This window comes from Vulpes lagopus, chromosome 3, assembly GCF_018345385.1.
Source record: "Vulpes lagopus strain Blue_001 chromosome 3, ASM1834538v1, whole genome shotgun sequence".
Taxonomy (NCBI): domain Eukaryota; kingdom Metazoa; phylum Chordata; class Mammalia; order Carnivora; family Canidae; genus Vulpes; species Vulpes lagopus.
Genome location: NC_054826.1, coordinates 94,160,989 through 94,183,555, shown reverse-complemented (window position 1 = coordinate 94,183,555; position 22,567 = coordinate 94,160,989). Strand labels below are relative to the sequence as shown.

Here is a 22,567-nt window from a genome sequence, read left to right as displayed (position 1 = left end):
GGACGCAGGGTTGCAGCAGATGAGGGTGGGGATGTATGTGTGTGTGCAGGGGGATGGGGGTGCAGGGGTCGGGGGTGGGGGTGTGTGTGCAGGGGGGATGGAGTTGCAGGTGTTGGGAGTAGGGGTGTATGTGTGCAGGGGTGATGGGGGCACGGAATGGGTGTGTGTGTGTGTACAACGGGATGGGGGTGCAGGGGATGAGAGTGGGGGTGTGCAGGGGATGGGGTACAGGGGATGAGGGTGGGGGTGTGTGTGTGCAGAGGGGACGGGGGTACAAGGGACGAGGGTGGGGGTGTGTGTGTGCAGAGGGGATGGGGGTACAGAGGACGAGGGTGGGGGTGTGTGTGTGTGCAGAGGGGATGGGGGTACAGGGGATGAGGGTAGGGGTGTATATATGCAGGGGGATGGGGGTGCAAGGGACGGGTGTGGCGCAGCTGCCCTGCCGCACCAAAGCCTAGTCTGCTTTATTCTTGAAATTTTTCCCCAGGAACCAGAGCAACTGGACTCGAGAGAAATGCAAGATGGTGCAGCCGTTTGGAGGAGCTCGGTGGCTTCTTGTCAAGTTAAACATCTGCAGACCACACGGCTGAGCAACCCCACTCTCGGGCAATCCCGAGGACGGCAACAGGACCACACAAAGACCTGCCTGCAGGTGCCTCCCACCTCTGCCCGGAGACCCCGTGGCCCGTCCGCCCCTGGAAGACCGCGGGTGTCAAAAGGAAGGGGTTGGGGCGGTTAGTGCGGATGGATCGCCAGTGCATTTGCTGAAGTTAAAGGCAGACTCAAAAGGTTACGTATTATCTGATTCTGTTTATAGGACATCCTGGGAGAGCCGCAGCGCTAAGGACAGAGAACCGATTGGTGGTTGCTGGGTTGGGTCGGGGTTGGCTTTACAAGGGCATCGGGGGGAACGTTCTGGGATTACAAAGGTGCTTGGTATCTTGACTGTGGTGGTGGTCGTGAGATCGTACACGCTTGTAAGGGGTGAATTTTACTGATGTACCCGACTTTAAAGAAATTGCTTGTGTTGCAGTCGTAAAGGAGGTGGCATGCTCCTCCCGGCTGACACTCGGCTCAAGCAACTGCACACTCTTCAATCTCCCTCTGGCTCTTTTCTTTTCTTTTCTTTTTTCTTTTCTTCTTTTCCTTTCTTCTCTCCCTTCCTTCCTTCCTTTTTTCTTTTCTTTCTCTTCCTTTCTTCCTTTCTTTTTCTTTCTCTCTCTCTCTCTTTTTTCTTTCTTTTTTTTTTTTTAATTTTTTTTTCTTTTTTCTTTTTTTTAAAGATTTTATTTATTTATCCATGAGAGACACACAGAGAGAGGCAGAGACACAGGCAGAGGGAGACTCAATCCCAGGACCCTGGAATCACACCCTGAGCCAAAGGCAGATGCTCAATGGCTGAGCCGCCCAGGGATCCTGGCTCCTTGGTTTTCTTTCTTTCTCTTTTTCTTCTTTTCTTTTCTTTTTTTATTTCCTTCCTTTCTTTCTTTTTCTTTCTTTTTTTCTTTCCTTTCTTTTCTTTTTTTTTTTTAAAAGATTTTATTTATTTATTCATTAGAGACACACACACAGAGAAGCAGAGACATAGGCAGAAAGAGAAGCAGGCTCCACGCAGGGAGCCCAATGTGGGACTTGATCCTCGGACTCCAGGATCATGCCCTGGGCCAAAGGCAGATGCTCAATGGCTGAGCCACCCAGGGATCCCGACTCCTTGGTTTTCAAATCGCATCACTGTCCCTGTCTGTCCCACAGCCAGTTTGCAGTATTCCCTGGACAAATGAAATCTGTGATTGCTCGGGGACAACAGCAAGTGATCATAACCTTTGTAGGTGGCAATCACTGGTCTGGCCCGGCTTCTTCTCGGGGACCCCTGTGCACTCAGAAGGAGCCCTAGGAGCCCCCCAGGCACCAGATTGTCACCAACACATACTCACTGGGTGTGGGGAGTGGCCGCCCAGCTCTCTGTGGCAGCACACAGGAATGGCACTTGCTTCCTGTGCCCTCCTGGCTGTGAGGGATGCTCCAGAAATAGACCACGGCAATCGCCCCAGAAGGCATAAACACCAGCAGAAAGCAGCAGCAGCCTCTGGGTAAATGGGGGATAAACATGTTGTTGATGTGACCTGTCCCCGGGGCCCAGTGCTCTGAGGCCCTGCTGTTGGACACCCATCTCCAGGTGTGTGCCTTAGTGCAGGCAGGCCTCCGGGAGGCTGAGCCAGCCCGAAGGACAGCAACTACTGTTCTGGTCGGACTTGGGGAGTCAGGCCCCAGGCCCTTCCTGCTCCCTGTCGCTCCGCTCCACATCTCTAGCCCCACCCCTCCTTGCCTACCGAGAGCTGCTCTCAAGTTCCTCCTCTGTTTACCACTCGCCTCCACGTGAACTCCGGCTCTGATGACTGTACCAGCCTCCTACCTCGTCTCGTCCCCCCACTCTTGGCCTGCCTTCCCAGTCTCATGCCTCCAAAGGCTGACAAATGCTCCTTCCGTTGCCTGGCCCACCCTTCCCTCTTCTTTGGCTGGAGACTTGCTGCTCACCCTCTAAGACACAGTTTCAGCATCTTCATTGGAGTAAAGTCTTTTCTGATTGGCACCGGCCACCCCATCTCCCTCACCTCCCATCAGAGGGGTGTGGTCCTCCCTCGATAGCCCACAGCCTTATACTATGTCTATGAGAGGGCATTAGGCCACCGTGGACAGCTGGGCTGCTGGTGTGTCACAATTCACTCATCTCACAGTTTATGTGAAATACGCCCTTAGAGTTGAACACTGCACAATCTGTGCAACAGTGCATGACAGTCCTAGGTGCTTTCCACAACCTATTACAGATAATACTCCCCTGCAGACCATAAGATCTCATTGGCAAGGACTATGGGTTCTCTGCACATAACCCCTAGTACCTGACACAGGCTGGCAACAGAATCAACACTCACTGTCCAACAAACAAAATAAGCAGACAATGGCCACAAACTTTTACCCCCCAAGCCAGAGAAGCCCAGATTGGACAAACCCTGCTGGCCCCTTGTGGGGCACTGCCTCAACTTACCCCTCTCTAGGAGCCACTAAAGTCTCCAGTCCCAACCTTTTTTTTTTTTTTTTTTTTAAGATTTTTATTTATTCATGAGACACACAGAGAGAGTGTGAGGCAGAGACACAGGCAGAGGGAGAAGCAGGCTCCATGCAGGGAGCCCAATGTGGGACTTGATCCTGGATCTCCAGGATCTCACCCTGGGCCGAAGGCAGTGCTAAACCGCTGGGCCACTGGGGCTGCCCAGTCCCAACCTTCTAATGAGCCATGGCTAGATCCTCCCTCCAGATGCCAGGGCCCCTGGTGTTTGTGGCCTCTGCACTTTGTTGATGAGGACTTGGAGAGAGGACTGAAACCCAGCAACTGGCTAGCCTCTGCTCAGTGCTGTTAGGAAACCCGAGGAGGAAGAAGAGAAGGAAGAGGAGGTTGAGGTGCCCTTTGGATGCCCTCATGGTACCCAGGAACACGAGGGAACAACAGGATAATAAAGAAACCTGGGAAGAGCATGAACTCCGTGGTCCTGGAGTGGAATCCCAACCTGGCACCTGGGGGCAGTGAGCCCTGGGCTACGTCATTCCTCTGTACAGTGAGGGACAGGTTCCCATCCAGTTCCACCTTGGGCCACATGGAACCCCACCAGCTCCACAGCAGGGAGACCTCAAGGGGCCTGGCCAGGAAGGCACAGAAAGATGATCCCAGAACCATGGAGTCTGTCTGGAAAATACTTTTTTTTTTTTTTTTTAAAGATTTTTATTTATTCATGAGACATACACACGAGAGGCAGAAACAGGCTCTCTGCGGGAAGCCTGATGCGGAACTGATCCCAGGACTCCGGGATCATGCCCTGAGCCAAAGGCAGATGCTCAACCACCAGAAAACACCTTCTAAGGGGAGGCAAAATCCCAACCAGCTTGGATCAGAACCCAAGGCAGATACGCTGCCCAAGACAGCTGGGCAAGTTGTGCATCACAACTCTGGGGGCAGGGCTCATTCATCTTACAGTCTCTGTGGAGAGTACTCTCAGGGTTGGGCAGTGCACAACCCATGCAACTGTGTGAGACCATCACCCGGCAGGTTCTGCAGGAGCAATCAGGTAGGTAGACAAGACATAAAAGTCTGCAGCCCTGAGAGATCAAGTGGGAGACTGGGGAACAGGAGCTTGTGGTTCAGGACATACCCGAGGAATCACTAATTTCTCCCGCCAGGGGGTGCCAATGCATCACTGGGCTCTCTTGAACACAACAGGGGTAGTTGATGTGGGCAGCCCATACGAGGAACCCAGTGTCTGTTCAGAGCCTCATGGCCCAACACAGGGCATGCCCAGAGGGACCGACGGGACTCTAGGCTGTGTCCCTTTGGGCCTGGAAGATTCCAGCCACCACCCTCACATCTCTGTGGTCACTGTGCACCCCATGATGGAAGCAGTGCTGCTGCTTATGGCTGTGTGACCTCAGGTAAGTTACTTAACCTCTCTGTGCTTCAGTCTCCTCATGTGTATAACCGGGATGATAACCCAACTTTACAGGGTTGTTACTGAAGAAACACTGGGAGTGAACACCCAGTGTAACTATAGTTAGCACTCAACATAAATAGCTGGCTATTTATTCTTCTTGGAGGGCAGAGGTGGCTGACGGGGAGGCCACAGGGAGGCCAGCCTGTACTCCCAATAAAGAGCAGCCCTAAAGCCAGCTTGGCTACAGAGACCAGTGGGCTGGCTGGGGAAGCGGTGGGCTGCGGGCGGGATGGGGTCTCTATGGGGAGTTCGGGCTACACCACCTCCCAGGCTCCGTGCAGGGCCGGCTCTTGCACACATGACCCTCCACACAACAAGCTTTGGCTGAAAAGTCTCCATCCACCAGGCCAGTGGCCCAGCCCCCACCAGGGAGCCAGCATGATGATTTAGGAGGGAAGCAGCTCAGCCTGAAATCCCCAGTGGCTCTGGACCAGACTCAGACCTGCAGGCCTGGACCCCACCCCAGCTTCCTGACCTTCACAGGCATCCGGCGTGTCTGGGCAGGCAGACAGTCCAGATCGGGGGAGCCAGGGTGCTGGGGCCCTTTTGGGCCTCGGTCTTGTCTTCTGTTTACCTGCTGGCTGGCTGTGCCCCGCTCCCTGCCCCTTGTTTTCCAGACGCCACCCCTTTACATAGTCAGGGATCAGCAGAGGTTGCCTGTGTGCAGAGTCCTGAGCCTGAATCTAGGGGATGTGGGAGCCAGACCCCGCCTGGGACTGGAGCCCACTTCCTGCAGGATCATGATGCCCCGTGTTGGCCACACCCTGCTGAGGTCACCTGCTGGCTCATCACAGAACAAGTGCAGACACTGTGGGATGACAGCCAGGCCAGCCGGGGCCCATGGTGTTCAAACCCACTGGATGGGCCCTGCAAACACGGCTGAGAACAGGCATCCAGCATGTTCCAGGGACCTGTGGACACACTGTTCTCATTCTTTTGTTCCACTAGGGTCTCTGAATGCCCAGGGGCCCGTTCTGGATTTCAGCCCCGGGGAAGCCTGGAGTGTTTTTTGCAAAGGGAAGCCCTTTTGGCTTGGAGCCAGGGAGGCTGGGCCCCAACTCCCCCTGCAGCATGTCACCATGAGGAGGGGGAAGGGGGAGGGTGGGTGGGGGCCCGGCCTCCTTCTGGCCGCCACCTGCCCCAGCCACGCTGGCCCCAGCTGACGGCACAGGAACCTTCCACGCTATGAGCCACAGAAGCGCTGGCCTCACGCTGGTCCAGGCCTTTGCTTCCCAAAGGAAAGGCAGGCAGATGGCAAGTGCCGGGCTTTGTTCTCTCAACCAGCGTGGCCTTTTTAATCTCTTTCTCCTGGGTCTTCGATAGATCTCTTGTGTTATTTACATTTCATTTCCACCATCTCTGGCGACTAGAGGCTGCCGTTTCAAGTTTTAGTTAGAAAAAAGGCCCTGTGTCGCTTCTGTGACTTGAAGGATGATCCTGAAAGGGGTTTCTTCTGTTAAGATGGGGGAAAAGAATCTGCTTCTGTCGCGGTGGCCAGGACGGAGTGTGGGTCGTGGTGCTCGCAAGTTCTAGGGCAGCACACAGAGGTGGGATGGCTAAAGGGGTGGGGGTAGGGTACCAGGAGGAAGCCCCCAGACTCAGGCAGCAGCCTAATTCAGTGGCTGGGTCATGCAGTCATTCGACAAACAGTTAATCACTTTTATGTGTCGAGCACTGTCGCAGGTGATGGGGACCCACCTCAAATAACTGGACAAGGAGGATTTATGTGGAGGGGTGGGAGAAATGGCGCATCCGACGGTGCTGTGTGCTGCAGAGCAAGTAAGAAAAGTGGAGAAGGGGTTTGCGATTGCAAGCAGAGCAGGGAGTGGTTGCCAGAGGCTGCGAGGAGGGGGAGAGGGGCAGCAGTAATTGAATGGATATAGGGTTTCAGTTTGAGATGGTGGAAAAGTTCTGGAAAGGGATGGTGGGGGTGGCTGCACAACATGAATGTACTAGATGCCACCGAGCTGTGCGCTCCCCATCGGTTAAAACGGTCAATTTTGTTCTGTCTGTGTGGCCACAAGAAGGAATATCGGGCAGGTACCGGGAAGGTCCCCCCAGACCTGTGGGAGGTGGAAGGGCTGGCGTGGTGCCGTCCCGAGGAGGCCACATGAGGTGGCCACAGGCCAGCAGTGATGGAGGCCAGAGTGGCTGAGTGGTGGGGCAGGGGGAGTGACAGGCCGTGGTGACAGGACAGGTCATAAAGGGTGGGGAGGATGCCTCCTGGCCTCCGTAAGGAGTGGGTGGGGACCCTGAGATCAGCCAGGAGGCTATTCTTCAGGGAGGCTGGCAAAAGCCGATGGTGGCTTGGACCAGGCTGGCAGCGGTGGGCGTGGGTCCGTGGGCGGCCAGGAAATAAGATTCAACACCTGGAGGAGATGAGGTCAGTGAGAAACAACGAGGAACAGGGAACGAGGAGCGGGGAACAGTGGTCTGCCACGGCCCACGCTCTGGCCAGAGGCACCGGGGGGAGGTCAGCAGGCACACTGTCCTCACCTCTGAATCTGGCCCCCTTGCTGACACCTCTACTCTTTCCTCCACGGGGAAGGTGGGGAACCTGGGACAATGGGCTGGCCTCATCCTGTCCCCCGGGCCAAAGCCACAAGCCTCTGGGAGTTGCTTCCTTATGCATGTCCCAATGGCCTGGGGCACCCAGGTGGTGGTGGTAGGGGGAAGGGTCCTGCCAGGGTAGGAACACAGTCTGGAGAAGTGTAGCCTCTTGCTTCATGAACACATACCCAAGTGCAGGGCGCATAGGAACCAACTGGGGGTTCTCCTCCTTCCCTCAAGGGCAGGGGGATCTGAGATGGAAAGGGTCCAAGTGTGCATCTCAGCTTTACCACCTACCCCAGACAAGGCTGGAATAGCTTTCTCATCTCTGAGAGAGGTTTGGCAGAGCAGTGTAGGATTTAAGGAGGTACTGAACACGCAGGCAGTGCTCAAGATCCTGCCCGATCGCGTGTGGTCAGGGGAGGAGCTGGCCAGGAGACCCAGGGGGAACCGGACCTCCCCAGTAGCATTCCCATCCAGGGAGTGCTCAGGCCCTGCAGACAGGAGAACGCCTCCCGCTTGGAGGCTCTTCTCTGGTGTTAAATGATCTCTGCCCAATCCCAGATCTCCCCATTCCTATGGCCTTCGCCCCTACCCTTACCATATTAGGGTCTGTCACAAGGGGCCAGCACAGCACCCCTGGCAGGTCAAAGTCCTGGCCTATCACCTCCCAACTGATGATAATATCAGAGATTATTCACTTCCAGATCTGACTTTGCTTAGCGACACATCTGCTCCTGGGAGATGGGCTGAGTCTTACCCAGGTCCCCCATTCCTGGCACAGGATGATGTGACGTGGTCTTGCATCATCGGCGCTAACTGAATGGACGTGTAGCATAAGTAATTATTCCCATTTCACTGGCAGGAAGACTGATGCTCAGTTAGGTTAAGGCAGTTACTGCCTCAGGTCCGCTAGGCTGTGTGGTCTCTGGGGTGGGGGCAGCCGGGAGGCAGGTGTGGCTGCCAGCACATTGCCTGTGATCCAGCTCTTCCCCTGGGAGGTGTCCACCCTCTCACACAGGTGTCGCGGGAGACACGGAGGTGAGGATTTATAACCGCCTGTCCTCAGTAACAAAGCTGGCTACCACCCCGATGCCCCTCACTGGGCAAGGAGGAAGACCATGACAGAAGACCACTGCCCAGTCCTCCAAATGAGCAGTCTACAGTGACTTCCAAAAATATCAATGAGTCTCAACAGTAAGACAGTAGATGGAAAAGCCGGTCCCCAAACATTATGTATGGCATTCTCTATTTTGGCAGAGTTAAAAGGAGCTCTTAAAAAAAACAAAAAACAAAAAAAACCAAAACAAAAAACCCCACCTTTAAGACCACATATAGTTGCAAAATAACTACATAAACAGGAAGCAAGGGGATGAAGAAGACCGGACTACCTGGGATGGGTGTATGGGACGGGGGTGACCTCTGGTCAAACACAGGTCTGGATCCTTCCTTTGCTCTGGCTTGGCAGTACTAAGGGGAGTTAGGGAACTGAATACAAGTGGGCCATGCAAGGACCCACGGGGGTCAGAGTGATACCCATGAGCCGAAGTCTGCCAGGGCAAAGGTGAGGGGCTGCAGGCACGTCCTGAAGGCAGACACCATCCTCTGGAACCCGTCCGGCAGAAGGGTGTGGAGGACCCAGCCACGGATTTGCAGCCATGTGGGAAGTGCAGCTCACAGCCATCCAGGGGAGGTGGCCGGGGGGGGGGGGGGCAGCGGTGCTAGAATCGGGCAAGAATGGACAGGGACCCATCCTAGGGCTATGACTTCCCCCAATCTGGCCATTCCGTGTGGCCTTGGCTGGTCAGTGATTTGGGGGGTTCACTTTGTCTTTATGGATGCATCTTCATGCCCCAACCCGGTCCCTACAGTCTCTCCTCCGATGGTGCTGTGTGTCACCTGCTGATGCTTGCCAAGAGCGCTGCTCTGGAGTGGAGGGGCCTGGTCTGAGTCCTGGTCATGGTGTCAGCCTTGTGGCCTTAGGACATTTACACGGCCCTGAGTCTGTCTCCCCACTCATCAAGAGGGGCAACATCCCCACCGTCCCACCCCAATCGCCGGCACCAGAGTGAGAGGTCAGCATCCCTTTTGGATAAAAGCACCAGGTTTGCAATAGTTGCTCAGAACACACTGGTTTTCCCCTTCCTTTCTGTGGTTTTCTGACACAACCAGAAGCTTATTCAAGATCCCTGTTCCTCCACACCGCAGCGGAGGACGCACATGCACAACCTTCTACCTACCCTTCCAGATTTTTGTCAGGATGCTGGAGACAATAGTGAGAATACTGGACCCTAAAGCAATCATAGTAGTCGTACTCGCCACCCCGCCCCCTGTCCCCCAAGTCCTGGACACTATGAATTGGAAATGACAGTCCCTAGAGGGCTTGCTACTGCAGGGCTGTAGAGCCAAACTGGGATTGTTGTCCTGTTGCCTGGCAACTCCCTGAGCACCGCTGGCTCCCGGGTCACCCTGCCTCTCAGCTCCTGTGGCCACTCGGTTCTGTGCCATCCACTGCCGGCTTGGGGGCAGAGTGTCCTGGGCGTCCCCCGTTCAGCTGACCCCATCTTCACATGACCTCTGTCTAGCACCGACCTTCTCAGCAATGACCTCCAGCCTGAAGGTCCCCCTCCCCCGGCCTGGCTCCCATCCATCCATCCACCCTTGCAGGCTCAGCTCAGCCCTTCCTCCCCCAGCCTCCCCCCCTACCAAGGTCTGCCCCTACCCTGTACCCCCATTTTTCTAACAGTCAGGCCAGCTGGGGAGGACCCCTTCTCAAAACATCTGTTTTCTCACCCATCTCATCTCCTGTCTCTGGCCAGAGAAAACCAGCCCCAGGGTAAGCTTCCCTCTCCATTCCCACAAGTGCCTCCCTCCCTCCCTCTTGGGACTCCGCTCAGGACTCCCGCTCTTCTTGGCTTCCTGGTCTTAACTACAAACAGGCTCAAGTTTCCAACATCCTAAAAAAAAAGTCTCCCTCATCCCCATGTCCTCCCCAGGCCACCATCTTCCTCCCTCCCCTCCTCCACCCCCTCCCAGCTGGTCACCCCAACCCTCCAGCTATTGCCACTAGCCTCTGCCCTCTGAAGGACGCTGCTGGGCTCTGCAATGACCTCCCCCGGCCACACCCCAGCGGCCTCCTGTCCTTGCCCTAGGTCAGCTGCACCCCATGCAGCGGGCCAAGGCCTTCCCCTGGACCCTGGAACCGGCAACACGCCCCCCCTTCAACTTCTCTGAGAGTGACGCCGTGTCGTTTCATTTCCCCTCTTCTCCTCCCTGATGAAAGTGGCTCCTCTGGGGGTTCCCCGATTCGGTCACTGTCAGAGTTCCTGGTGTGGTGCTCCAGGCTTCCTCCGCATGCGTCCAACGTGCACCTCTCCACCTACACTGCCTTGGACTCAGGTCCCACACCCACCCCTGAGGAGAGAACTGCTGATCCCATTTCACAGATGGGAAAACCGAGGACAACCACCTCTCAGAGAGCCAGGACGGCCACACATGCCCTCATCCTGACAGCGAGGCCTAACCGCACCCCAGTCCTCAGCCCCAGAGACCCTCTGCCGTCCCCCTGGGCTCGGCCAACAGCTGGTCACCAGGGCAGAGCCGAGGCCAGGGGCTGCCCCTACCTGGGGGCCGGGAGGCTGAGTCATCTCAGAGAACGTTCTCATTTTCCACTGCTGTGGTGCCTGTTATGGAAGGCCCAGCTGACACTGGAAACTTGATCTGTTTACTCTCGGATTCCTAACCCGGCAGAGCGAGGCCCTCACCCGGGCCTCCCCTCAGGCATCCTGGCAAGCCCTGGCCAGTCGGAGCCCTGTTCCCTGTTCCGGCAACAGACCTCAAGCAGGAGGCAGGGGTGGAGTGTGCGTGTGTGTGGGTGTTCCAGCCAGGAAGGGCCATTTCCAGATTTCCAGGTAAACTTGTCTAGCAGACCCGCTCTGAGAGATCCAGTCTAGGAACCAGATCAGTGAAGGGAGCTGTGAGGGCGTCTTCAATTTGTGGGACAGTTTTTGACAGGTTCCCCACTGAAACCACAAAGCAGGGACCCTCCTGAAATCTCCCGGGCAAGAAGGAGGCGGAGCAAAGGGAGGCACAGAATCAAGCCAGGGAGGCCACTGTGTGCCACCTCTTTCGGTAATGATCTGTACAGATGGTAGCCCAGCTCCCATTTGCATACTCCTAGGTAGGGGACGCTCACTGCTTTTTGAGGCAATTCATTCCATCCTGGGGTAGCTTATTTCTAGAAGGCTCTATCAACATGGCCTCCAGTTAACCGATACCCAGCTTGTCTTAATTCGTCCCCTTCAGGGACCCATGGACATTTGCTCCAGCTGCAAAACTGTCAGGGAAGGGGTCCAGCAGGACCATCATCTCTTTCCACAGTGGGAACAGGGCTTCTGGGCAAAAACGTTGCACAAACCCCAGCTCTTCACTGCTGAAAGCACTGGAACCCACCTGTCAGGCTCTAAAAGGCACCCAGTGGGCCTGCTGAAGCCATACGGCCAAAATTGGAAAGCCAGAGAGATGGGGGGCCGGCCTCCCTTGCGAGATGCCAACACCTCCCTGGTCAAGACAGCTGGGGGCTCAGGTGGCCCAGCCTGGGCGAGTGCCTACCTGCAGGGCAGCACAGTTCACTCAAGAAGCCTCTGCTCGCCCCACCCGGGCTGCCTGTTTACGCTGGACACACACAAGGCCCATGTACTGTGTCACCAGAAGGGAGGTGACTCGGGAAACCAACTTTCTTGGTTTGCCTGGGACTGTCCCAGTTTGGGCACCAAAAATGCTTCCAAAATAGGCAGACTCACATAGAGGCAAGAGAAGTCGGGACAGTGAGTGGGCAGGACAGGGGCGTGGTCACTGGCAGGGGTGAGGGGGGTACCCTTCTGGAACGCTGGGTCTTTTATGGGTGGTGGCTCCCCAGGGGTGGCCAGGTTATAGGAATTCACTGAGCCACATGTGTCTGATTCATGGTGCCCCACGCAGCTGCCACCAAAGAGGAACAGTCATGGGGGGCGCGCTGGGTGGAGGCCAGACACAGCTGCCTCTCTTCCTGGGGTCTCCCTTGGGTCTTCTTCCTGCCACGATCAAGCAGATGTGCTGAGTGGCCTGTGTGGAGGTGGCCAAGTGGCTCACACCCCTGAGTGGGCCTCCAGGATCCCCCAGAACAAAAGGGTTGAGGGGGATAGAGGCAGTGAGGAGGTGATGTGCTGATGAGGAGAAAACATTCTGAAAACCCCTTTGGTGATGTCCCTGTCACTGCCCCCGAGGTGAGCGGCAGCTCCCAAATGGCACTCATTGTTTGGGGCAAGAAATACTTTTAATGAGGTCAAAGTGGGGTTTGGATCATTTCTTTCTTTTCTTTTACCCTGAACTTTTTCAAAACCATGGCATAATTTTCTGCAATGAAACGTACAGATTTCAGGTGTACACTTGGATGGAGTTTTGACAAACGGACACCCCCACAGAAGCACCACCCCAAACGACATACAAATGTCCCCAGCGCTGCAGGGTGTTCTGTGTTCTCCTGTCAGTCCCTCCTACCCACACGGGTCAGTGCTTGGTGTGCTCCATCGCCGTGAAATCCTACAGTGGGTACCATTTTGTGTCTGCCTCCTTTTGTTCAATGTATTTTGAGATCAATCCATTTCCCTTGATAGAGTCTGTGACTATCTTTATTGCCAAAAATATATGTATGTTTATATATACCTACGATGTATTATGATATATTTTTATTTGTCTTTTTTATTGTCGATGACATTTGATTGTTTCCGGGTTTTTGCTATTATGGGTAAAGATACTATGAACCTCCTTATTTAAAAACAACAACAGGAGGGATCCCTGGGTGGCGCAGCGGTTTGGCGCCGGCCTTTGGCCCAGGGCGCGATCCTGGAGATCCCGGATCGAATCCCACATCAGGCTCCCGGTGCATGGAGCCTGCTTCTCCCTCTGCCTGTGTCTCTGCCCCTCTCTCTCTCTCTCTCTCTCTCTGTGACTATCATAAATAAATAAAAATTAAAAAACAACAACAACAACAACAACAACAACAACAGGGCAGCCCTGGTGGCACAGCGGTTTGGTGTCGCCTGCAGCCTGGGGTGTGATCCTGGAGACCGGGGATCGGGTCCCACATTGGGCTCCCTGCATGGAGCCTGCTTCTCCCTCTGCCTGTGTCTCTGCTTCTCTCTGTGTCTATGAATAAATAAATAAAATCTTAAAAAATAAAATAAAACCTTTAAAAAATAAAATAACAACAACAACAACATCGTCTCCTGGCTGGCTTCCTATGCCCCAAAGTCCTGTAATGCCACAAAAGCAGCTCAACCTTGCCCAGAGAACTCCCTCTGCACATCCTGCCCGAGTCCTGCCCTCTCCATGGGTGAGTCTTGCAGTTGTGACACGGAAGGGTAGGGACAGGGAGCAGCGGGGCCTCCTTTGGATGGGGTGCCTGGGATGGGCTGAGGCCTGGAAGAAGAGATCCAGGCAAGGGAAACAGCACATGGAGGGACCCTGCAAGCAGAGACCCTAATGCAAGGAAGAGAAACAGTCTACCACGGTGTGGCTGAACCGTCTACACCCATGGAAATGCTGAGTATCTCCTACATTTGGAATACATTGTTGAGCAGGGAAAAAGCAAGCCCCGGAAGACGATGCACAGCAAGATTCGCTTTTTCAGATAGATACAAGCGAACCACAGGGTTTGTAGAAGTCAAGGGAAAGATAAGCGTGGGTAGACGGCATTGGGGGGTACTGTTCTTCAAACAGTAAACAAAGGTAAAGGAAAAGCAGGATCAATAAGTATGTAACAGACCAAGGATGATGAGTAATCATATTCTGTGCACCCAAGGTCCATTGAAAAAAAAAAGCTCTGAGATGTTTGAGGCAGGGTTGAAGGGGTGTGGGTGGCAATAGATCAGGTCTGTGGGGTTTTTTAAGATTTTATTTGAGAGCAACAAAGAGTAAGAGAGAGCACAAGCTGGAGATGGGGGGTAAGGGGCAGAGGGAGAAGCAGGTTCCCCACTGAGCAGGGAGCCCAATGCAGGGCTTGATCCTAGGAATCTGAACCGAAGTCAGATGCTTAACCTACTGAGCCACCCAGGCGCCTCTCGGGTCTGTTTTAAGTAGCTCACTCTGGCTGCATGGACAGCCATTCCTGCATCTCCCCAGCAATCTCCCTGTTCAACCTCTGCACATCCCTCTCTGCTCCTGCTTTGGGTCCCATTTTCCCTCAGGTGGGGGGAGCTGGGCTCAGTCTCCATCTGTCACAGTCCACAGTGGGCACCCTCGGGGATTCTGGGTTGCAGGACCCAGAAACAGAAGCCTGTGAGTTTGGCCACATCAGACAGGCACTGAGGCAGCTCCCAGCTCCTGTGTCCCTCCAGCTGGGAGCCCCGAAGGATGCTCAGGAGTGCCAGGAGGAGCTGTGGACAGCCACCACTGCCCTGACCAAGTCAGCAGGATCTGCCCAAGCCCCCCAAGATCAGGAGCCTGACACAGATGTACCTGCAGGGGTTCCAGGGACAGGAAACAAAAGAGTGGGAAGGAAGATAGGAGGAGGCCCTCAATCAAGGAAGAGCTTAGAAATGTCTAGAACAGAGGACATGCTCAAAGGCCCACAGGGACAGGCAGCTGAGATCCTCAGGTGAGGAGAACCCGGGGTACGATGTGCTTTGCATATTAAACATCCAGGAGCAGTCTTCATTTGAACCAAAGATACACTGGGGGTCCTCTCACTCTGTTTTTCTTCCTTGCACTTTTGGGAAAGACGAACTGAGACTTACTTTTCTGTACCCAAGAAACTCACCTAATAACACGCTGACAAATGGGGCCCAGCACCTGGTCTCAGTGTGAAGGGCCCTGGGGGAGGCTCCCTCCCTGCTGGAAGGGGGTCGGCTGCAACTCAGCTCTGCTAAACTGTTACTCTATGAGTCCTGGGTCACTAGATCTTCCAATTTTTTCCAGAGGAGATGGAAATCCAGAGCTTTGTGATCTCTCTCCACGTTTAAACATTGGTCTAATTTTTTTTAAAAACGCACTGGGCAGGCCAAAGAAAACACGTCTGGCCTCCAAATACCTCGTTTCCCTTTCCCAGACCCCTGAAAGTTCTCAAGTGTCTGGGGTTCAGGGGGAATCAATTTCCCGGATGGCAAGGGGTGCCCACGTGAGTGACCGCTTGTGGGATCTGTGCCTGGAGCACTGAGTGGGGGAGGGGGGGGGGCTGCTGCTGAGGTGGGGTCAGCAGGTGAAGCAAAATGTAAACCAGATAAAACAGAGTGGCCTGTGCCAACCTACTGGCTCTGGACACTAAGCTTGCTGCCCCAGCTTGCCTGCCTCCCTCTGGAAGTCCCTGCTGCCCAAACCCAGAGCCCAGGCAGTCACATCTCAGGACTCATTTTCCTGCCACCTCCTGGAAGGGCCATCAGGAAGGAATGTGAGCTCTCACTCCCCAGCAAGCTGGGTGACCCTGGGTATGTCCCATGCTTCCCTGCACTTTCGGCTGGCACCCTGTCATGCCCCAGGTCAGAACATGTGGCCTGCCCACCACGGCTGCATGGGTCCAGTGCTGTCTGCTGGGGATGCAAATGTGATGATGTATTTATATATAAGGGGGTGGTGGTGGATGATTCAGGGAATAAGCAGAGACGGGCAACTGGTGGATGCTGGGGTGGCAGGGAGTGGAGGGGGGTGTCTGGGGCTCAGGGAAGACTTCCTGGAGGTTGTGATACCTGAGCACGAAGCTGAAAAGCTAAGTCTGTGAGTGGCTGGGGTTTCAGAATGGAACCAATTCCTGCCAGCCGTGCCAGCAAAGGCCCAGCCACGGCACCCAACACCACGCACAACTGTTTTGTCTAGAGGCCCACGGCGTGTACCCCCAGCATCTACCTTCAAGGGATGGTGAAGCGACCCCACTCAGACCAATGTTGCATCAGGACGGCCACTGCCAAATGAACCTGCATTCACATTCATTCTCTCTGTCTCTCTCTCTGACTAAATGAATCTTCTAAACCTGTGCTGCCTGGGAGAGCTTCCGGGATAGTGGAAATGTTCTGTGCCCACACTGTCCAGTTCAATACCCACTGGCCGCATGTGGCTACTGAGCCCTTTTGAAACGCAGCCAGTGCAGCTGAAGAGTTCTTTATTTGATTTGATTTTAATTACTTTGAATTTGAATAGCCGCATGTGGCTAGAAGCTACCCATTTGGACTGGGCATAGTTCTAGAACTTCTCAGTCCCTCACTCGCTCAAATGCAAGCTGCCTCCACCTGGAGCAGGTCCCGGACCAGCCTGCGGTGGTTTTAACCCTCACGCCATCGGCCACGGGACCATTCTGGGCTTGGATTCCACCTCTGGCTCCATGATGTGGGGATCCTCGGTGTGGCCCTTAGGAGCAAAGGACCCGATGCTGGCATGATGTGGGGGGTCTGGAGTATGATGCTCACGTTACCACTACTTTTCCCACCAAAGTCCTTTTGTCTGTTCAGCTCATGGGACAGAACGACACTGAGCGTTTTTAATGAGCTCAGCCTTGACCCAGGAAGAAAGGGCAGGAAAACTGTGTGCTGAGCCCCCTGAGCCCTGACCTCCGGGCTCCCTCTTCACCCTCTCCCATTACCAAGGTGGGTACACCAAGGCTCAGGACACAATGTTGTCAGTGAAGGAAGAGGGTCTGAACAAGCCCAGAGTCGGGGCTCTTTCCTCTGGTCCTCCCTGCTGGGGGACTGGGAGGGTTGGGGTGGGTGGGGGGCACACAGGGTCCCCGAATAAAGCACCAGCCACTGAGCAGCTCGAAACATGAGATTTACCTCTCACAGTTCTGGAGGCAGATCGAGGTGCCAGCAGGGTTTCTGGAGAGATGGCTTCTCCTGGTTTGCTGTGGCCCACCGTGAGCTCCCTGGTATCATATCTCAGGGGGACGGTAAGCCTATTGGGTCAGAGCCCCACCCTCCTGACCTCATTTGACCTTAACTGCCTCCTAATGGCCTGATCTCCAAGTACAGTCCCCATTTGGGGTTAGGGCTTTAGCACAGAAGCATCCAGCCCACAGCACCCACAAAGGCCTTGTGGGCTACTGGGAAAAGATGTCTGTGAAGGAACCGGACAGAAGCACTGTGATTAAAGGTAAAGGCTGAAATGGGGATAAACCCCTGAAAAATTGTATGGAACGGTTTCCAAGCTCAGGAAAAGGAGAGGCCGTCTGAATAGCCACATCAACGGTAAACAAGGCAGGGGAGGCTTGCCAGAGGGGACCCCTTCCATGGGGCCTCTGTGCTGTACCTGAAGGGCTAGGAGGACAGACCGGGAAGGCAGGGGTCCCCGGAAAGGGCCCAGCACAGTGTGTGAAGCTGGGAGAATCATGACTGCACACAGGGAGGGGGAGCCAAGGCTGTGCCCCCCCGCCCCCTCCCCCCTGCTATCTTGGCTATGACATCCATCCTCAATATCTTTCAGGGGACACATCTGCAAGGCTCTGGTGCTGGGGTCTGTACCCTGGGGGATTGGTGCCGCCATCGTGTACTACGGCCGGGCCTTTCTTTCTGCGATCCAGTCCCAAATCCATGAAATAAAATTTGAACCCAAGAAGGCCCAACCCAGAGCAGCCAAGAGCGAGGGATTCACTGTGCTATCCTTCTCTACCAGGAAGGCAGCACTTACCCAAATGACGGGGGCAAGGCCTTGGGGAGGAGACAGGAGAGGGGTGAACGTGACCCCTCTGGCCCCAGCCCTGTACCTCCTTTCCCCGCCACACACAGCCCATTGGCATGATCTCCTCTGGCTGCCCTGGCCGGGGGGCCCCAGTCAGAGTAGGGCTCTGTTTACTCCCTGGACGGGGGTCACCAGCCCCTGAACATTCAGGCACCTGGCCTGGGGGGGTCCAGTTTCAGCTGAAACATGCCTATAGAACTCCCAGCCGAGCCACCCCACTACCCTGCGCTCTGGCTAATGGGGTCACATTGGAGTCTAAAACCAACACAGTTCACCCCCTCACAACCACGACGCCTACCCCTGGATGCAGCTCTGGTTGTGCTTGGATTACGCCTGTCATCACCTCTCCGAGCTGCCCGGGGCCGCCCTGCCCCACACTGAGGAGGTCCAGGCCCTGAGGGCTGTCCCCGGGCTTTGGGCCAAAGGCTTCGCTTTTATTAAAAAACTTCTTGCTGTTGGCTATGGCCAACATCCCTGAGGCTGAGTTCAATTTGCCAAAGTCACCCAGACGAGAGAGGGAGATAGTAGTGATAGGAAAAAGGAGAGAAAGTACAGACCGTGGCAGAAAAACTGCTGCGCCGGCTGGGCCAGCGTTATCCCATCTTGCAGATGAAGCAAGCCGAGGCTTGGAGAGGTCAATGCCCTGCCAGAGGCCATGAGCTGGTCAGTGGACACAATGTGCCATGTGTGACCGGTACGTGAGGAGTGGGGAGGGGGGTCAGTAGACCCTCTGGTCCACCCCGTGCCGCCAGTGCCTTCTCTGCCTGCCAGGAGGTGGGTGACCCAGGGCTAATCCTCTTTGGCAGGAGTGAGCCCCGTGAGGATGAAGGGAGCCAGGAGCTTCCTACTCACTGGCCTGGGGTGGGAGGGTGTTTCCATAGGGGCTGGCAGCTGTCACCTCTGGAAACAGCTGTAAACTCCATGCAGGCTCTGGGGAGGGTGCTGCTCAGGGCCCAGCTGGTCCCAGAGCCTGGAGCCTCTCAATCAGTGATGTGAGCAAGAGGCTGGGATGGCTGGGGTCCTGGTACCTGGGATGATTTCCAACAGTTGTGACAGGGAGAGAGCTCAGGATCTGGGAGGGGGTGGTTCCTAGGTGGAGGGACCCAGCTTCAAGGGCTGGGCACACTGGGGATGGCTGAGTGTGGGCCTGGCACCCATAACTGCACGTCAGGGGATGGAGGGAGAGGTGGCCATGTAGATGAGTGAGCACCTACCCATGGGAGCAAATAAAATCAGGGCTTTAACTATGCTGGCTGACCTCAGGCTGGATACTCTGGGGGGGAGGGTGGGTGAGGAGACTTTAAGACCCTGCAGCCCATTGGGGTCCTGCCAGCTGGCTGGACAGGGAAGATGAACAGAGGTACCCAAGCACTCTAGACCCTGCGCGCACATGCGTACGCACAAAGGCACCCCCAAAATGGGAGGTGACATAAAGGGGGACCTTGCCCCTGCCAGGCTGTCTGATGACACAGGGGGCAGTAAGGTGGGGAGAAGCAGGCTCGGGGCACCATGGTGGCAGTGTGAATTCAAACCCCGCTCTGGAAGGACTGTGTTGTGAGGACCTCACCAACACACAGATGCTCTGACCCAGGCTCTGGCTTCCAGACCTCTGCTTGCCAACGTAGCCCAGAGCCTGCAGAGTGAGGTCTATGCCCCGAATGGTAACGTTACAGCATTAACTGTCAACAACAACAAAAGAGGGCCGGGAACCAATGTGCACCAGCGGGTGACAGGTCAGAGATATGACAGTCACCTGTTCCGTGGCTCATGGTGCAACAGTTCAAATGAAGGACAGGAATCTCTGGGAGGAATCTATGCTAAGATGAATGTCAGCTGAAAAGGCCGGTGTGGAACGGGAAGCAGCGAGTGTGGTTTAATACCCATTTATGTTAACAGAAAAAGGGGGGGGGGGTGTTAATAATAAACATGCAATTTTACATACATTAATCTCCCTAAGAATCCACACAACTCTTGTCTGTGGGGACAGGAACACAGACTGGGCACCTTTGTGTATCTTTGGAATTATTAAAGCATTGGCACCTTTGTGTATCTTTGGAATTATTAAAGCATTGTGAATTTATCATCCACTCAAAAATTGAAAGTGAGAAAAGATGACAAAACAGGTCAGGAGGCCTTCCTGTAGGAGGTGGGACTGGGGCAAACTGCAAAGGGAGAGAGTAAGAGTGGGGGGTGCTGAGAAGGTGCTGGAAGGAGAATGTGGGGGTTGGGGGCATGGCATCAGGAGCCAGCCATTTACTTACACTGTGATGCAGTCACTTCCGGCCCAAAGCCCAGGGCCATCCCAGCCATTGGCTGATGCCAAGAGAGCAGAAAGGGCTCCCTGCCTCTCCTAGGCTGGGGTGCAGCACCTCTCTCTCATCTATGACCCGCTGGTCAGGGGGACTGACAGGTGTGACCTGTCATTCTAAAGCTGACCCTGGTGCTTTTTTGCTTTCTCTCCCTGCCACGGTCCCAGTAGAAGTTGCTGGGTGTCCCTCCTTGGTAAGCTTGGGCCCTGCAGGGGTAAACCATAAATCTGAGGTCTCTAGACTGAGTGTGAAGACAAACAGCCCACACAAGCCTTTCTGGGGCCTAGCTAGTGCTCAGCCCCCTGTGTCAAGACCAGAGCACCAGGCCCGGTAGGAAACGCCCCAGGACACCGCCTATGGGGAGGAGGGGGATAAGCTTCCTCCCAAGCTCCAGATGTTCTGGGGAGCACCCAAGGGTTATGGGGTCTGGCAAAGGCTCAAGAAAGCCTCACTGGTGATGGTCGATGCTGGCTGAGTCCCTGCTGGCAGCTGGGCCCTCGACACACACAATACATGGGATCCTCACCAAACCTTGGGCGGGGGGCGGGGTGGGTCAGCAGATCACCCTCATCTTCCAGAGAAGAAAACACAGATTTATGTGAAATAATTCTCCAGACAGAATGAGCTTTCCCCACCTGGCAGCCTTTGGCTTCCCCGGCCACTGTCCAAAAGGCCCAATGCCCCTTCAGGGTGACAGCCAAGCCCTTGGGAGGCTGGAGAACAGGCTTCCCCAACTGCACGCTCATCCGAGCTACTCCCATGGGGCCTCCTTCTGTCCCTGCCTTTCCAGGGACAAGGGGCAAGGCTGTGGAAGAAACCTGTGCTCTCGGGACAGACAGATGGCTGTGTGTGGGGAGGGGGTAACGCAAGAACCTTCCTTCTACGGGAGGACGCAGGGGTCCTGGCTTTTGGGGACAAGCGCTCCTCAGGGTGTTAACACAAGGCATCTTTCCAATGACCTGACTTGCCCGGGACGTTCTCTCTAGTGGCACTATGGGCGTGCAAGGCAGGCCCACAGCACAGGCAGATGCAGTGGGATCTGACAAGTGCCACCATCTCTAGGCCCCATGACCGTGACTGCGCCAGCCTCAGAGCAGGCCCCATGGGAGCCCTTGGCTTGTGTGATGTCAGAGGGAGCCCCACGAACAGCCCCAGGATGTGGGTGCTGGCGCCTTCTCGGTCTTTCAGCAGAGCCGGACCAGAGGCAGTTAAACCAGACTCATTTGGACTGAAGAGCTGGGGGGGGGGGGGGGGGGCCAGAGGGACGCTGACGGGGGGAATCACTCTGAATAGCTCTACTCTGAAGAGTATTTAGAAAAGAACAGATAAAAAAAGAAACACAGTTTCACCGCCTTCAAGCGCGGGTACTCCCGACATCTGGGCCACCCACTGGGGGCCCTCAGAGGCCGGCTCCAGGAACTGAGGGGGCCACCCTGTCATTTACTGGTGACCCTTGTAACCCCCTGACCCCCTCACTCCCAATTGCGACACTCCGCATGGATGATGACCTGTCCCCAAAGGATCACTCAGTGGGGGTTGGGGGGGGATGGGGCTGGGTCCAGCCTGGGGGGGTGCCAATGAGTTCTCCCAGGCAGTGCACCATAGAGGTACCCTCCCCTCTCCAGAGCTGCACCTGCCTGGTGCTAAGCATCAGAGATAGTTCCCAGCTCTTCGCTGGGAGGCCCAGGGGCATCTCCTGTCCCCCAGTGTCTTGCCCTGGTCTCACCCAAGGTGGTTAAGGGCGGTAGAGTCCAAAGAGCCTTCCGAACCCCCCACCCCCACTGGGGCTGAACCTTCTAGGCCATGTAGAACATGACTGCCTTGTGCTACCACTGACCCGTCTTTCAGAAGAGGAACCCAGGGCCAGGCAGGGGGGTGGCAGGTGGCAGAAACACGCAGGGCAGACTAGAGGTTGTCCTGGACCTGGAGAACAGGGTGCTTCTGGGGGATAGGCAGCGTGAATGAAGCAGCAAGGAGGCCTCTGGAGGCCAAGTGCAGAGGCCAGGGCCTCTGGGGGGCCACACTCAGCCCCAGGGCAGGCAACACACGTGCAGGAAGGGATCAGGTCGCTGTGCAGCCACCCACTTGCCGACACTGGCAGTCCAGCCCAGGGCCCTTCGGTCCTCAACAAACATTCATTGAGTTCCTTCGAATACCTGGCTTGCCTTGTGTGGGCACCTAAGTCCTTGGCATAACATTTCCCTGTGATCCTCACCACAACTCAGAGAGGCTGATACCATGCTGCCCGTTTTATATTTCTTTTTTTTTTTTTCCGTTTTATATTTCTTAAAATTTTATTTATTTATTTGTTAGAGAACGAGAGAGAGAAAGAGAACACAAGCATGTAGAGTGGCAGGCGGAGGGACAGGGAGAGGGATCATGATCTGAGCCCACTGCGCCCATGCTGCCCATTTTAAAGATGAGGACAGGTTGCTAACAGCTTGCTTGTGGTCACACTGCTGGAAAGCGGTG

At 55.3% G+C, this 22,567-nt stretch overlaps 1 protein-coding gene across 2 annotated transcripts in view; it reads right to left on the bottom strand.

The window, feature by feature from the left end:
- CASTOR2 (cytosolic arginine sensor for mTORC1 subunit 2) overlaps nucleotides 1-22,567 on the bottom strand; it is a 54,501-nt gene that overhangs the window by 20,011 nt on the left and 11,923 nt on the right. The window contains exon 1 of one of the 2 annotated variants that reach the window (XM_041749053.1): nucleotides 1,935-2,329. The exons of the other annotated variant lie outside the window; for it this stretch is intronic. Within the exon in view, the coding sequence (XP_041604987.1) occupies nucleotides 1,935-2,170 (236 nt within the window). The 5' untranslated portion in view covers nucleotides 2,171-2,329. Of the gene's footprint in view, nucleotides 1-1,934; nucleotides 2,330-22,567 lie in introns of those variants that run through there. 2 annotated transcript variants of the gene reach the window in all.